We start from the raw sequence: 15,849 nt of genomic DNA, 5'->3' as shown, positions 1-15,849 counted from the left end.
GAGCGATCTAAAAATAGCAGCGACCCTGCAAACCATCTGGAAGTGTTCAAAACATAACCTTGATGGGCCAGAGTTAAATCAGGTAAGGTTTTTGAATATTTATGGACTGATTCTCAAAACCTATTGGGCTGCTATGCTAAAAGATTTATATTGACATTTCTGTCTCGTATATCTCTAAAGAATTTCCCAAATCTGCCATAAATAAAGTGTAACTCGTACATCATAAACATGGCAGGAGATTAAATGCAATATTTGACAGTGAGTTTCTCTGTATCTCAGTCCCATTAGTTGGACAGATGACAGAAGCATGCTAGTGTTTTTGTTTGTTTGTTTGTTTGTTTGTTTGTTTCCTGTTAAACTAGTAATAGAACCAAAAATAATAATGCATTGGTTGAAAGGGCATGATGACTTGTGTAGGACTTTACAAAACTAAGAAACTAAACTAAGAAATAAAAAACTTCATGTCATGTCAGCTGCAGGTATATATGTCAAAATATAAAATAATTGCAGTATTTTGATCGGAGCTTTACTTGCAAATTAAAGCACCGTGTTGTACGATATTAAGGATTTGGGTGGGTTCACTGAGGTAATATGGACTTAACAGTATGTAATGCAGCACCTGCAATCTTCTGAACACCTGTGAAAGGATAAAAAAGATAACAACAATATAATAACCTCCCACGATGCCTGCGGTGTTGTTACATGTTCTAATGTTGTACACCACATCACATTCATGTCATGTAAAACTGAAATGTTTGCAACAGTCAGTAATGTCAAACACCCAATATACAGAATAGCAACAGAGTTCAGTACTGGTGAATGCTGGCCAGCTGCAGCTGATATGCCCTGTTGTAGTGCTCTACCCCACTTTGTCTTGGTAAGAGTTGAAACAGGTAATGACAGTGATATGGTGTCTGTCACTGTGATCGCTACTGTGCTACTGGCTGTAGTGTTTTGATTTTACTCACACACACACACACACACACACACACACACTGATCACAGTTGGCAATCAAATTTTACAGGTTTCGGCCTCGTATTTCTTTCACTCAGTTATGAGTAAAATTAAAAGTTTATCTGATGTTATCTCAGTCAGTCTTGATTTTAAATCATTTAGCGCGATAAACAAAGTTGGCAGGAAACACTTCCCACATGGCCGCATTAGCAGCACGCCACCTGTGTGAAGTGTGTGTGTGTGTGTGTGTGTGTTGGAAGGTCAGTTGGGAAATCAAGGCCTGACTTTTCCTGTGCACTTATTGAAAATTTACTACCTCCATTACAAGATTGTCACATATGCTGTAAAAGCCTGGCAGGAGAGATGCAGCTTCCTTCAGTATTTTAGGGTAAATTCACCCCGAACTCTAAAAAGTCCATTTCTGTAGATTAAACACAAGCGCAAAAAATATGTCATAACATTGAGATTGGTTATAAAATGTCCATCTTTTTAAAGCTGATCTTTGTAATCTAGAGTTACTGGTGCTGAGTTATTGTCAGTGATCAATAGCAGTTCCAACCTAAAACTATTTTTAATCTCATTTGACCTTTTTGTACCTTCAATCAAATCCTTGGCGTGTTTGTCCTCCAAAATAAAATACGTGATTAGCAACAGTAAAAAGATCTCCCAAGAGATTTGACCTAACTGACCCCGCAGCCCCTGATTCCTCCACCTACTCTTCCTCCTCTTTTTGCTTGCCCTGTCTCCTCTCTTCTTCCTCCTCCACATTAGTTTCCTCCTTGGGAATCCGTCTTAATGCCAGCCATCTGCATTTCTGAGCCTCCAGCTTCACAATGTCAGCAAACAATGCTGTTCTTGTATGAGCAGCACCCAGAATGCTGCATTATCTCTTCTACCACAGTAACGTTTAGCCCACGCATGCTCTCCAGCACTCTGGATGCTGTCAGTCATTGATCAGCCAAACACTATGTGCAAACTGAGAAAACTCTGAGTTTTCAACTTCACCGCTTCTCCTGTTACATCAGATTTTTTTACAGTGAGGGGTAGAATGTGTAACCCTGCTCTTCCCCTTCTTTAGGTAAACCACAATGAAACCCCAGAAAAGCCTCTGATCCACACTGTAAGCTTCTCACACCAACACTCTGGCTCAGGGCTTAAATTACACTTTGTGAGTCAGATTTTCGTGACTGTGTACCCGACTAAGTCAAGAGCAAGGACTTCTTTTATGCAACAGAGCTGTCTGCATTTGATTTGATGTGCACACAGGACTGTTGCACTAATTCAGACATTGTGTAATGAGGAAGCAGATCCAAACACTTTGGGGAGATTTCCAGGGATGAGAGCTAACATTGGAGGAGAATCTTTATCCGACGTTCGCTCCAGCACACTTTGTGCCTTAGCATCACGATACGATGGAAACTCTACTGCCTTGCCATGCATTAGACTCCAGGTGCAATTTAATCCCTGCAGCCCAGCAGGAAACCCCAGATTTTCCAGAGAAATCCAGTTACATGCTTTAGACACAGCTTCTCATTTTACCCAGTTTCTAGGCGAACATGGCACCCTACGGCAGTGATTCCCAATATTTTTTCATCTGACATTCCCCCGTAGCACACCGGACACAAGGACATCCTTTCTTTAACAACACCTCTCAGTTTAAATGTGTATATTTGTTTTAAACTGGATCAGCCATCCATACCTATTGGCGTACATATTAAACCATTCGCCTACTGGTTTTAGCAACTGCACCACTTAACCACAGTCACAGATTTCAACCATTATATTTTGGAGAAATGTTGTGGTTACTGTTAGCAGGGCTGCCAACTCTCTCATGTCTGATACGTCACCCCCGTGTTAACCTTCCTTCTCCCACTCACACAGCAAATAAAGGAAAAGCCTCAAACTGAATTTCTTGAACATTAAACCCGGTAAAGCTGTGTTTGTAGCTTCCACTGCTGGAGATTATGCAATATCTGCTACTCAGTATAATCAATAGATGGATCTCCAAAGCACACATTTATGCAGATGACACAGCAGTGTAATAATTCAGTCAGATATTTCTGGCAAATGAAAACCTCTCCAAGTGAGGCAGAGGAGCCATCACACGCAGTCCCAGCTTTAGGTTCACAAACCTTCATCAGTGTTGTTTTCTAGTGATGTGGATACCACTGATTTCCTTTCCGATCTGATACCAAGTAAAATTCAGGGTGGTATCGACGATACCGATGCTTTATTGTATTTGAAATTATAGCTTCATAATGATTACAGGACATTACAGGTTCTTATTGCTTAATAATGCAGAATTATCCTATAGACATAAAAAACCTGAAGTTGTGCTATTTGAACACGTTGCCTGCAGCACTAAAGGACTCTGCCAGAGACGTCTGTCTCACCCAGCAGCACCTGTCCCTGTCCTCTCCTCCTCTTCAGTTCGCCTCAACATAAGCTCGTCATATTCTGTGATAGGATTTGCTCTGAGGTGTTTGACGAGGTCAGTGGTGTTCCCACAACACCTCACTGTCTGTCCACACATGACTCTGTTTACGCTCAGCCATTGTTGCACACGCCAAACGGCTGCGACACATTTATACAGCCGTATCTCGCATATGACTGTGAAAGGCGGAAGAGGAAGTAGTTCCTTCCAGTTTAGACGATCCGAATGATATAGTTTCTTTCCACTGTGTTCCTGTTAATGATAAACTACAAATTGACCCCAAATGACTAAAATATGGATATTTTGATATGAGAATCGATCCTAGAACATAAATAACTGCGATCAGAGGAATCAAAATGTCAATATCGATCTGCACACCACTTTTGTTTTCATTGGTATTTACCATGAATAGCTCACTTCTAATCATTGGTGTTTAAATGAAGTGGCCTTTATTGGCACAAAAGGTTAAATACAAAAGTTTTGCCAAAATGATTCGTCTAACATTATTATAGTATTTATGGATTTTGCACATTATTGTCAGTATGTGACATTGCATATTAGTGACAATGGCAATAAGACCTTACAATATGTTGTTTTATTTAAAAACATTTGCTAGTTATTTCCTTTATGTGCCCATTATGTTCAGTAAGCAATTTCTTAATTTAATAAATTATCTCAGCCATACTTTTAATAGTGTCCAGTGTTTTATTCAGAATTGTAGCTAGCCATTTTAATAATGTATTAATTATTATAAAACAACATGTTGATAAAATGACTGATAGTCTCATGCGACGCTGGTTGTTTATGCCCCAGGAGGGAAATTCCTGATCAGACATTGGCTTTAAGATGACTCAACATCGTAATAGCCTAAAACAGACACAAACTGTAAAACTCCACCAGGCTCATTAACCCTGACCAGTTTACACTCTGTGGTGCACAGTAAAAGCCAACCCAGTCAAACACTGAATCAGTCCAGTGGTCTCTCCACCCCACCCGTCTCCTTTGTCTCCTCTCACTCTGCTCCTCTGTACTCCCGCAGTTCGCCGTGTGCCGCCCCGTTTCTCCATCCCCCCCACCAATCATGAGGTGATGCCCGGAGGCAGCGTCAACCTGACCTGCGTTGCAGTCGGCGCTCCCATGCCTTACGTCAAGTGGATAAGTGGTGAAGTGGAGCTGACCCGGGAGGATGAGATGCCCATTGGCCGCAATGTACTGGAGCTCACCAACATCCGCCAGTCTGCCAATTACACCTGTGTGGCCATATCCTCCCTGGGCATGATCGAGACTACAGCTCAGATCACAGTCAAAGGTAAGAAACACTCACCTTTGTGGGGGTGGGATGGGGTCTGATATGATCAGTGGAGACTTTCAAGTCAAAAAAATTGGTCAGATTGTGTAACTCTCAGATTTAGTACTGAAGTTTTCTTAAGTCAAAATGCAGTTCTGCCAGTCGTGAGCTGCACTGGCTTCATGAAGCTCCTGGTCATCATCCAACAGCCTCTTAGATGTTTTCACAGCGAATACTTTAGGCCCCATTTAACTTGCTGATGTGATCACACATGAAGGAGGTGCGCAAATGTCATCAGTCATCGTTAAACATGGAATACGTGTACAAGATTTCAGATCTTGTTGATCTTGTTTTTGTGTTCATTTTGGCAAAGCTTTTTGTATCTCACATGATGTCTTTTAGTATCTCTGCTGTGGCACACAATGTTCTGACGACTCATTCCTAACTTGTCGCATATGGAGCCTTTAAAGGACCAAAAAAGTCAGTGGTTAAGCATAGTTTCTCTGCCTGCAGGGCTGGTGCTGAGCGTCTTTTAAACCAAACACTGATCTTTTTCTTAACCAGCAAGATCAAGCAAACAAAGGGGAGTAGAAAATATGATGCATGTTCCCCTGGCTAACAGCCAACTCCAAATGTAGATGTTGTCACTATTTAAGAGAGAATTGTTGTCTTCGTAGCATATCGCTGTGCCCTGGTAATGCGTATCTGTGCAGCAACGTACGGAAGAACAAACAGATCAGATCAATGAATTTGGCTTTGGACTATACTGAACCTTTGATAGGGATGGCTTTGCCCAGCCCCACTGAGACAGCGACAGTGAGGTCAAATAAAGTGTGCATAAAGCTTTCTTACTTGCACTCTCTGACAGAACGCCCATTAATATCAATATTTGAACATGTTTGGACAGCTTGGAAAGACGCTGCAGTGCAAAACCTGCATGTCATTTAGTGTTCATTAACAAAGCAAATCCCCAATCCTGTGTGTAATAGCCTCAGCAAAAAGCAGAATATATTAACATAACATAAAGTCAAGTGCCATTTTTCAATTACAGTGTCCATATAGTCAAGGTGGTAATGTAATAAAAAAATAAAGATACATTTATGCTGTATTAAAAAGTTTGAGCAACAAAATGCTTCTTAAATCAGGATTTGTGTTACTTTAGATTATGGATGTATTGATGATGTCTGACTGAAAGGAGCAAACATAGATGAACAGCACTGTGCTGAAAACCCTCAGAGCAGCAGTGTGAGTGGACTAACACATAGAAAGCTTTCATTTTCATTAAAAGGACGATCAGCTGAAGAAAAAGCAACAGTAGCAGAAAGTGTGTTCCTAGTAACATGTATCTTTGTTATATTGAGAAAATATGACCTCGGTTGTAGCTCTGCAGCTGTAATCTTTAGTTATCACACTTTTTTGGTAGAACCAGTTTTAGTTTAGATATTTTCTACAGTTTATAATAAACTTTATAATAGTAGATGTTGTCATATTTAGTTACAGTAGGCTCATTGTTCTCTACACTGCTCAAGTATAAATTTCACATTAAATGTCTTGCATAAGATAACTGAGCTCCAGTCATGAAGTTTGTGAAATGTTTGTAATCCAATCAGAAGTGACAAAACTTTTGAGGGTCAGAATTATTGGCCTACTTGGTGCACCGGATATGGCTACCTTGGCTGTCAGTAGATAATGTGTACTTAGAAAGTCTATGTTAGGATGAAAGTCATAGCTTTATCATCCAGGAAACTGTGGTTTGCTTTTGGACCTTTGTGTTTTGTATTTGCTTTTCCTTTTCTTCCACTAACTGATTCATTGTGGGTTTTTATCCCTCAGCAATAAAACACTGTTATTATCGTTACCACCCAGAGTGGGCAGCTGTGAGCAGGCCGCGTGGATACCCAAGTGTGTGAACTTTCAACTTGATACTATAGGTGTATCTTAGAAATACTGGACGAGTTTGAATCTGTGACCTTGAAGTTTTATGAAAATCTTGTGAAATCACCTAGGTGTTTGAAATTGATACCAAAAATCTCCTAAAAATCCACATGAGTTCAAATTCTTTAACCTTGATCTCAAGGTCAGAAGTCAGAGGTCAACTTTTCTGAAAATCTAGTTAATGCAAAAACTAAAATCTGAGATGAATTTTTGAATCTTGGTGACTTCAACCTCAAGGTCAGAAGTCAGCTTTCTGAATATCATCTGAATGCGATAACTCAAGAACGAAGCAGCAATAATACAGTAATACCAGAGGTGTATCTACGAGGAGGCTGAGGGGTATCATTTGTGTCCATCAGTATTTTTTTTACTTTCATTTTGGCTAGTTTTAGGCAAAATGAAACTACTGTGTTAGGCACACAGTGCAGTTCTCTGCTGCTGTATCTGCTTCACGGTCTGTGTTTTGCGTTCAGAGATGGTTTTCTGCATACGGTATAACAAGTGGTTATTTGAGTTGCTGTTGCCTTTCTGTCAGCTTGAAGCAGTCTGTCCACTCTCCTCTGATCTCTGGCATCAACAAAGCATTGTTGCCCAGAGGACTGCTGCTCACTGGATACCTTCTCTTGTTCGGACCGTGTTCTTGGTCTAGAGGTGGTTGTGTGGGAAAATCCTTGAAGTTCAGCAATTTCTGAAAAATGCAAACCAGCCCATCTGACACAAGCAACGCTCAAAGTCATTTAAAGCACTTTTCTTCCCCTTTCTGATGCTCTGTTTGAACTTTACTAGCTCATCCCTACCAGGTGTACATGTCTGAATGAGTTCTAAATGCATTTGGAAGCTTCTGGTTGATCATTTTGGATGTGGCCATACCAGATATAACTAGTAAAGGAGGGATCTGACTGACACACACACACACACACACACACACACACACACACACACACACAAAACAATACATAAATAAATAAATAAATAAATATCTTAGACTAACAGTTGGGACATAAACTCATCTGCAGAGTGTTTGCTGAGATGATAAATCAGGTATACAGTGGAATCATTTTCTCATAGAGACGTACAGTTTGGCTTGTTTTGGCAGAGGAGATGCACCCTGCTAATAAAATAAAACAGGTTTCAGTCCCTGTTGCATTAGCTTCACTTTTCAGATCCCAGTCCTATTTTATATACAGTTTGATGAACAAGAATATGAAGCAGCAGCTGGTTGTGTGTGGGAGAAGTTTGATTTCAGGGCTATGTGCCAAAGAGCTCTTTAATATGCGCAACAGTTAGATAATAATAATTTTAGCATTTAAACTAAATCATTACTCTTTCCTGATCCTACCTTTTTTAAAAAAAAAAATGGGTTCCCTTTCCAATTCTAGCCAAATAGAAACTAATAAATAGAAACTAATATAAAACCAATGTTTCCACATGTTATATAAACCTCAGTGCCCTGGTTGAAAGTCCAATTTAAGACTCTAGTGTCTTTACATAAATACTAAAGTCACAGTCATAACTCTGTTGCTCTGATAGGACTTTTCTTTAAAAAATAATAAACTGGCTTTCATTGGTTTTTGTTTTGATCAGTTGTGTCAGTAAAATTTGCCACTTCCTCCATAGCTGTGTTCTTGTAACAGTGGCTCAAGGGGCCCAAAGCCCGTCTCTCCTAGTTTGGTTTTCCTTTTGATACCAGGTGAAAGCTGTGAATTTGCAATGTTGGTGAAAATATACAAACAGTAGCATGAGAAAAGTGCACAGGAGGGTTTTTTGTACACATCACAGTAGAAACAACTTTCTGCATTAAAACAGTATTTGTTTTAAAAATAATAAATGAGAGCAGCAGCCTTTCTGTCCACATGACACACTGAAGTCATACAGTGGAAACAGACGTTAGGAAAATGTCTCCAGATAGATAGGTGACAGACAGATCTCATCAGCAGATCTCAGTTTTAAAAAGCTGTGCTTTTACTTTTATTTGATTTTCATAAACTAAAGCTCTTAGAGCTTATTTTTCAGAGGGAACTATAGCAGATATTGTGGCAACAGATTGATGGGAACTACATGAGGAGCAACGGCTTCATTCTATCCCAGCCTGCTGGGGTTCACACGTTTGTAAAGAAGAAGAAGAAGAGCTTGGCTGCATTGCATGAAAATGAGGCAGATGTCAGGACTGGAGCAGCAGAGCTAAAAGCCTGTGGTTGCACTGGTTTCATCCCAAAAGGCAACCCGTGAGCTTTTCTGCACACCCCGCTGCTCTGCTGTGGACCAGCTCACAGATTAGCTCAAAGTCCCAACTGCCACCATGTGTTTCTAATCCAAGCTGTTTTTATTTCTCTTTCTCAAACTTCATATTCAGTATAACATTTCATTTGATACAGAATGAGCTGACTGAGTGACTGACCACAACAAAGCAAGCAAGATTATAATTAATAAAGTCTTTGATACGATAGCTTCATTATTTCTTGGCTCTGATCTTTTACCATTTTCTATTTGACCATTGTTAGATGGTTGAGTAGATTTATTGAACTGAATTGGCTGTCACTACTTTGGAAGATGCTTTGCTTGGTGCAAATCTGTGACAGAATGAAGATAATAACTTAAGTATTTTAGGACTAGGAAATATTGTAATTCAAGTGGTTTTAGAAGCATAAACTCTGGCCTGTGTCTGCAGGTATAGTATATTTTATAAAGTGTAGAAAAGTACAAAGTTTTAGGAGAAGAGCAAAAATTCCACAAGGAAAGTGTGGTTCAAATCCTGAGTGAAGCCTCACTTTAGCATCGACTCATCTGCAGGGAGGTGCTTAAAACGAAAAAAGCTGCAGGAGAAAAAGCAGAACTGAGGAGCAGCTAAAGTTCCAGCTACTGTGTCTACATATGTGGATGAACTGACTGCTGCTGTAAAAAAAATGACCCACTGCAGTTGCCACATCTCACCTGACCGGACACAAGCACTATGTATGAATACAGCTAATAAACATGCCCGTCCACATGTTTTAACAGTCATTATGGTTTTACACACAAATATAAATTTAGTCTACAAAGCAGTGATAGGTGTGCAGGATTTCTTTCCTCTCTTCTATGTGAAAATGCAACTTATCTTATATCTTATTAAAATTCAGGCTCTGCTGTGTGGCTGCATTAAGTAGATGCACTTCTGATGATCTCCAGCTCAGGTTTGGATGACTATAGACGGATTTACATAGGAGGACATGCACCCATCTGCTTGGCAACATAATGCTGGCCCGGTGCAGATCAGGAAAGGACGGAAACAAGCTGAATAATAATGAAGTGTTAGATTGGCAATGTTGAACAGCTCTGTGTACCCAGCATCGGCGGGTGACTTTCCTGACGGAGAGGAAGAATAATGTAGACGGAGAATGTAGAGAAAGTTTTTCTGACTCTGTCTGTCTCTGCTTTCCAACAGCTCTTCCCAAGATGCCCACTTCCCTCACTGTGACAGAGACCACAGCCACCAGTGTCACCCTGACGTGGGACTCCGGCAACCCAGAACCTGTGTCCTACTATGTTATTCAGTATCGTGCCAAATTGTCTGAGAACGGTTTCCAGGAAGTAGATGGTGTCGCCACAACCCGCTACAGCATTGGTGGCCTCAGCCCCTTCTCTGAATACGAGTTTCGTGTTATGGCTGTGAACAACGTTGGCCGGGGTCCTCCTAGCAGCATCGTGGACACCCGTACAAGTGAGCAAGCACCCTCATCACCACCTCTTCATGTCCAGGCACGCATGCTGAGCTCCAGCACCATGCTGGTCCAGTGGGAACCTCCCGAAGAGCCCAATGGCCAAATCCGGGGCTATCGGGTCTACTACAGCTCAGATCATGATGCCCCGCTCAGCGCCTGGCAGAAGCACAACACAGATGACAGCCACTTCACCACCATCTCGGGCCTGACGACAGATATCACCTACAGCCTGAGGGTGCTGGGCTTCACCTCAGTGGGAGATGGGCCTCCCTCTGACACGCTACAGATCAAAACCAGGCAGGGAGGTGAGATCATGCTCGCTACATCACTGCAAAGCAATGTATTATAAGCAGCGTGCGACTGGCTCAGATTATTGGTGAGGTGAAAGAGTTATTCAGATCATTTACCGTGTGCACGTGTTAGCAAACGGTGCCTGTTGTTGCAGGCATAAGCATTTCAAGTTACAGCTCGAGCATTTCCGTCCTTTTAAACACTTCTTTACATTAATAATCACCACTTGGTCATAAACAACATTTGTGTTCCATAATATGCTGTTTGGTAAAATTATATTTCAGGTCTTGTTCAAGTTTTGACGGCTGTGCCAGTTCATGAAGCATCTCGTGATTGAGATGCATATAGAAAAAAAATCAAACCCATTTTCACTCATGAACTTCAGCAAGCTTTTCTTTTAATTTTTGAAAATCAGGTTGGGATATTCTCCAAAGTTTTCCTTCCTCACATGTAGCACACAGCAGGAAATGCTCCGCTTCAGATCCATTTGTGGTACTTGGAATATTTTACCCTGGACAGAGGGAGCCAGAGGCAGTGCACTTGCCACCCACTCGCTCATTAGCAGTGAATGGACTGAGCTACTGTATTAGCTGTGCCGTTTCCACGTCGGCACAGTCCAGTGTCACAGTGACTTTGTAGTAGAGAGCTAGAAGATTAAAGACCAGCTAAGTTAGGCTGCACGTGTCTGTGCAGAGAGTCCTGGTTTATATTGCTAACTGTCAGCTTTAGTTTTTAATCTTTGGTGGGAGGTAGCTGTTTCTTCCAAGTTAAGAAGTTTTATTCTGAAAACAGTTGGATTGAAATGCTGGTGTCATTTTGGACTCCAGCATCACAGTGTGATACTAATTATGAATGAATGAGATATACAGTTGTGCACTCTTTTTGTTATAACTAGTAAAAATAGAGAAAGTCTGGCTTTGAGGTAATCTTGGATCTACTGGATCTCTTGTGATTTTCAGGATTAAAAAAATAACAAAATCACATTTGCATTATATTTATTTTATGAAAAGAGTTGCCATCATCAGGCCTCAAACCTTTACAAGCCCACACTAATAGCAGGCTAAAACCAGCCCAGCCCTACACAGGAGCTTGTGGTAAATATGGGTATAAACCTCACTGCTACCAGCAGAACTGCGTGGAATTCATTAATGTGGCTCACATCATTTTCTTTGCTGAGGCTACACGTGGCTAATGTTCAAGGACAGGCTGGTGTTTCAGTCAGAGACGGCATCTTTTACAGTGAGCTATGCTTGACAGGACGAAACCACTCAAAGTTGTTGAACAGAGTTCAGGACTCTCACAGGTTGACGCAAAATATTTCAACCTAAATACTTTTTTCACTGCAGTTTGTATAAAATCTTTATAAATCGCTGTATTTGTTATGTGGCTTATATTAACCACCAAAAGATACTTTTTTGACTTTTCTTTATCTTCTTTGAGTTGGACTCTGTTACAGGGCTCAGAAAATGCTTATTAAACCTCTTTGCATACATATAGCTCTAACTTCTGAGAATTTACTGGGGCATGTCAGGTGTTGGTTTTGAGAGTTTTATAGACTTTGTTGGCATAATTTCACCCGGAAATGTACCGAGGAGTTTTTGTACATGTATAAAAGTATTGCAGAAATTTCTGTGCCTGTCTGGAAATAATTTCATGTAAAATCTGAGTTGTCTGAACATCTATTCACACGTGATGTGAACAGATGTTCCAACAGGATGTTACCTACCCATCTGTTCAAAACAACAAATGTGGATTTTCCTAGCAGGGGGCAAGTCCTCGCCCAGCCGTTCACTTCACTCCTCTACTTTCTTACACTTTGTGTTTCCATCTTCACACATCTCTTTGTTTCCTCCTGCAGTTCCAGCTCAGCCGTCTGACTTTGACGGTGAGGCTGAGCTAGACTCACGCATCATGCTGTCATGGCTTTGGCCTGTCCAGGAACCCATCATTAGCTTTGAACTGGTGTACTGGGAAGCCAACAATCCCGCAGACAAGGTAAATACCACCTTAAAAATCTTTTCTTTCCACTGAGATGTTGCTTGTAAAATCTTTATTGGCTATGAGTTATGCTGTGCTTCAGGCTGTGTTATTTGCATTAATGTCTTTTTAGTAAGTTCAAAGTGTCTGCACTTTATTCAGGTTTGATAAATGTCATCACATCACGAACACTTCTTGCTGTGATTTATCCACGAGGAGGTCTTGGTGGTTTTATGCCACAGTCTCCATATTTTTTGAAGCTACTGGAGTTGGAGGTGTTTTGCTGTAATTTGGATGTATTGCAAAAACAGAAAAAGAGAAACATGAAGTGATTTGGATGAGCTGATGAGCTTTTGTGCATCAAGAACTACACTGAAAAAAAAAAATCATTGCAGTTTCTGATTTTCTGACTGCGCGTGTGGTGTGATGCACCTCCTTCACTACAAAAACAAGAAAAAAGAAAAAAAAAGTCACTCCAATGATTTCCCTAATATGATGTCATTGACAAGTTTTTCAGTAGTTGTGGGTGTTTCCCACAGACACAGGCTTCAATCACACAGGTCCATATTACGAGCCCTAAACAACACCAGCGTTTATCTCGGGAAGAAAAATATGCCAACCACCAAACTCCAAGAACAGCTGCCTGTTGCCTAAAATCTCTGCATTAAGTAACTGAGAAATCTGTAAGTCACAGGAGAAACCAGTCTCTCATATGGCAGGAATACAAAGTTACAATAATTTGATTACATATTGCAAAGAATCATAAACCTTATTGTTCGTGCAATATTGTTTTTCAAAAGTGTGTGTGTGTGAAGACACTGCCACAGAGAGAGGAGATGCTGAGACAAACTGAAGCGTGCTCAGGGCTGAAACATTAGTGCGAGAGCAGAGCAGTGGGGGAGTGTGGAGAGGTGACAGCTTTGCTTGGCCACTGTACAAGGCAAGCATGCTGAAAAGAGCTGCACTTCTCTTTACTGCACCAGCTCGTGAATGTTTCAAGGAGCTTGGCAGGTAGGCTGTTCAGCCTCCACGAGAAGTTCCAGGCTGTGTCTTCAGACTCCACTATGTTGAGACCAATCAGGCCCTGGCTTCATTCTTGCCCTCATGATCTCTTCACAGCACCGCGTCACTTTCGATGCAGCAGGCTCGTATGCAGTCGATGGTCTAAAGCCAGACACGCTGTACATCTTCTCCCTGGCAGCCCGATCTGAGATGGGCTTAGGCGTCTTCACTCAGCCTATTGAATGCAGGACTGCTCAGTCCAGTAAGTATAACAGCACTCGCTCACTTTCACAGGTGTGGCTCCGGTTAAATGCACCAGGTGAGAATGACTAAATGAGTCATCTGTGACTTTTGGTTTAACTTAAAACTGACTAAATAAATGCACCAAAAACCTCCAGAGGTAAGTGGAGCTTAATTGTTAATGTGGGCCTGGGAGTTCAGTGCAGTCCAGCTCGCTGGGAGCCCAGTTGGCTTTTTTCTTCCTCTTATTCTGTTTACTGTGTGTGTTTGTGTGTGGAGTGTCTGATTTTAACATCTGTAATATACCTGAGTTAAAACGATTGCATAAACAATGAATAATCGTGCGTGAGTTTAGGGGAATCCTCCTACTCAAAGTGTAAAAGTCCCACGGTGTGTTTCATTCAGGCCTCTTTCTGTCAGCAGGAAACAGTTTCTGTCACACTTACTGTTTGGAGTTTTTAGAAAAAGATTGAAAAGTTGCTTTTTATTCCCACAGCATGTAAAATGTTGCAGCTTAACTTTGCTTCACATACGTGATTTATTCGTTGTGTTTCTGTGATTTAAAACATGCCACATTAAGTCTCTCACTCTGCTCAACTGTGCATTTACAAAATAAAAATGATAAATATTCATTTATATGTGAAAGAGATGCTGGAGTTTTAGTGCCGTCTGGTGTTATTGTTCTCTAAAGAGATCAGCTTTTAGCGAGATCTTCATACTGGTGGTTCCCACCGGAGTCAGGGAGCAGAACCTCCTGTTCTGAACCAACCGCTGAACTATTCAAACACAATAGGACCGGCAGCAGACGGGCAGCGTAGCTCACAGAACTGTGTAATTGCAAATGTCATTTTTCAAGCAGGCAAAATGTAATCAAAGCTGTAGCATTAATTATATGTTGAATTTTTTCCACCTGCCAGTCACGCTTGATTCTCCCGAACATTCAACTCAATTATACAATTCTAAGGCAACAACCAAAGAAAATGTCACCTCTTTGTGACACGCAATCCACACACGACATTGTTCGTAGGGGCATTAGCATTGCTTGGTATTTATAGATATATATTCTGCTTTCCGCAGCGTAACAAATCAGCAGGCGTTGCACATTTTGACAAATAGTCTAATAAAGTCACTGAGTCGATACATGCAGCACATTATGATGTAAGGCCAAGCAAACACAAACAGACATTTGCAGAGACAGCTTTCATCACAACTGTCATGTTCCTTTCAAATGATTGTTTGTCATGTGAAATGTGGCCGAGCATGTGGCAATGTGCAGGACTTCGATCACTGCTCCCGCGCCGTCACTAATACCATCGAACACCATTAATTCACAACTACGATGTGTTATCTTAGCATCAGATCTCTGGCATGCCGGCCGATGTGGAGCTGAAGCTGCAGTATTTATGACAGCTCCCCGAAGGAGTGCAAGCCCTCGCTCAGCTACTTGTTTTACCTGTCAGGAGTGAAATCTTTCAGCCAGCTGTCACACTGCAAACAAATGTGTTGTAAACTATTCTCTTTGATTAGCAGTCTCTCTCATCGCTGCTCTGACTGCCAAACATAGCGCGTCAGGGAACTTGCTAACAAGTCTGAAGACCCTGACCACTGCTGCCACCTCCCTGCAACTTCTCATCTAGCTGCCACTCTCACTTCTGTTTACTTACAGCATGTCAGGCACTTGTCAGATTTTATACATATTGTATTGAATCTGCAAGGTTATTACAGGAAAGAAAAAACCATCTAATAACTGTCCTGTGCTTTTCGCAGCACAGTCTCACAGCAGTTTGGGAAACAATCATTCATTCATTTAGATTAATTTGTTTCCACACGCAAGTTGTCTGTATTTTTGTAGGCTTTTTTTAAATGTACCATTTTTTATTCATATTTTGATCACAATAATAAAGCTGCCAAGCATCATGCATTTATTAAACTTCAGAAATGTGTTTTCACTTTTGTTAAACTTTAAATGTAATATAATGTAAATGTAATTCAAATACAAACAGGAATCTAAAGCTGAAATTAAGCAACA

General features: G+C 41.0%; 1 protein-coding gene across 11 annotated transcripts in view; it reads left to right on the top strand.

Moving 5' to 3' along the window:
- ptprfa (protein tyrosine phosphatase receptor type Fa) overlaps nucleotides 1–15,849 on the top strand; it is a 335,895-nt gene that overhangs the window by 210,523 nt on the left and 109,523 nt on the right. For all 11 annotated transcript variants that reach the window (XM_039598488.1, XM_039598487.1, XM_039598496.1 and 8 more), the window contains 4 exons: nucleotides 4,429–4,698; nucleotides 10,034–10,615; nucleotides 12,460–12,596; nucleotides 13,698–13,842. In XM_039598488.1, coding sequence (XP_039454422.1) covers nucleotides 4,429–4,698; nucleotides 10,034–10,615; nucleotides 12,460–12,596; nucleotides 13,698–13,842 — 1,134 coding nt within the window. The remainder of the gene's footprint in view (nucleotides 1–4,428; nucleotides 4,699–10,033; nucleotides 10,616–12,459; nucleotides 12,597–13,697; nucleotides 13,843–15,849) is intronic.

This window comes from Oreochromis aureus, linkage group 15 (genome assembly GCF_013358895.1).
Source record: "Oreochromis aureus strain Israel breed Guangdong linkage group 15, ZZ_aureus, whole genome shotgun sequence".
Lineage (NCBI taxonomy): Eukaryota > Metazoa > Chordata > Actinopteri > Cichliformes > Cichlidae > Oreochromis > Oreochromis aureus.
This window is presented reverse-complemented; position numbering and strand designations above follow the sequence as displayed.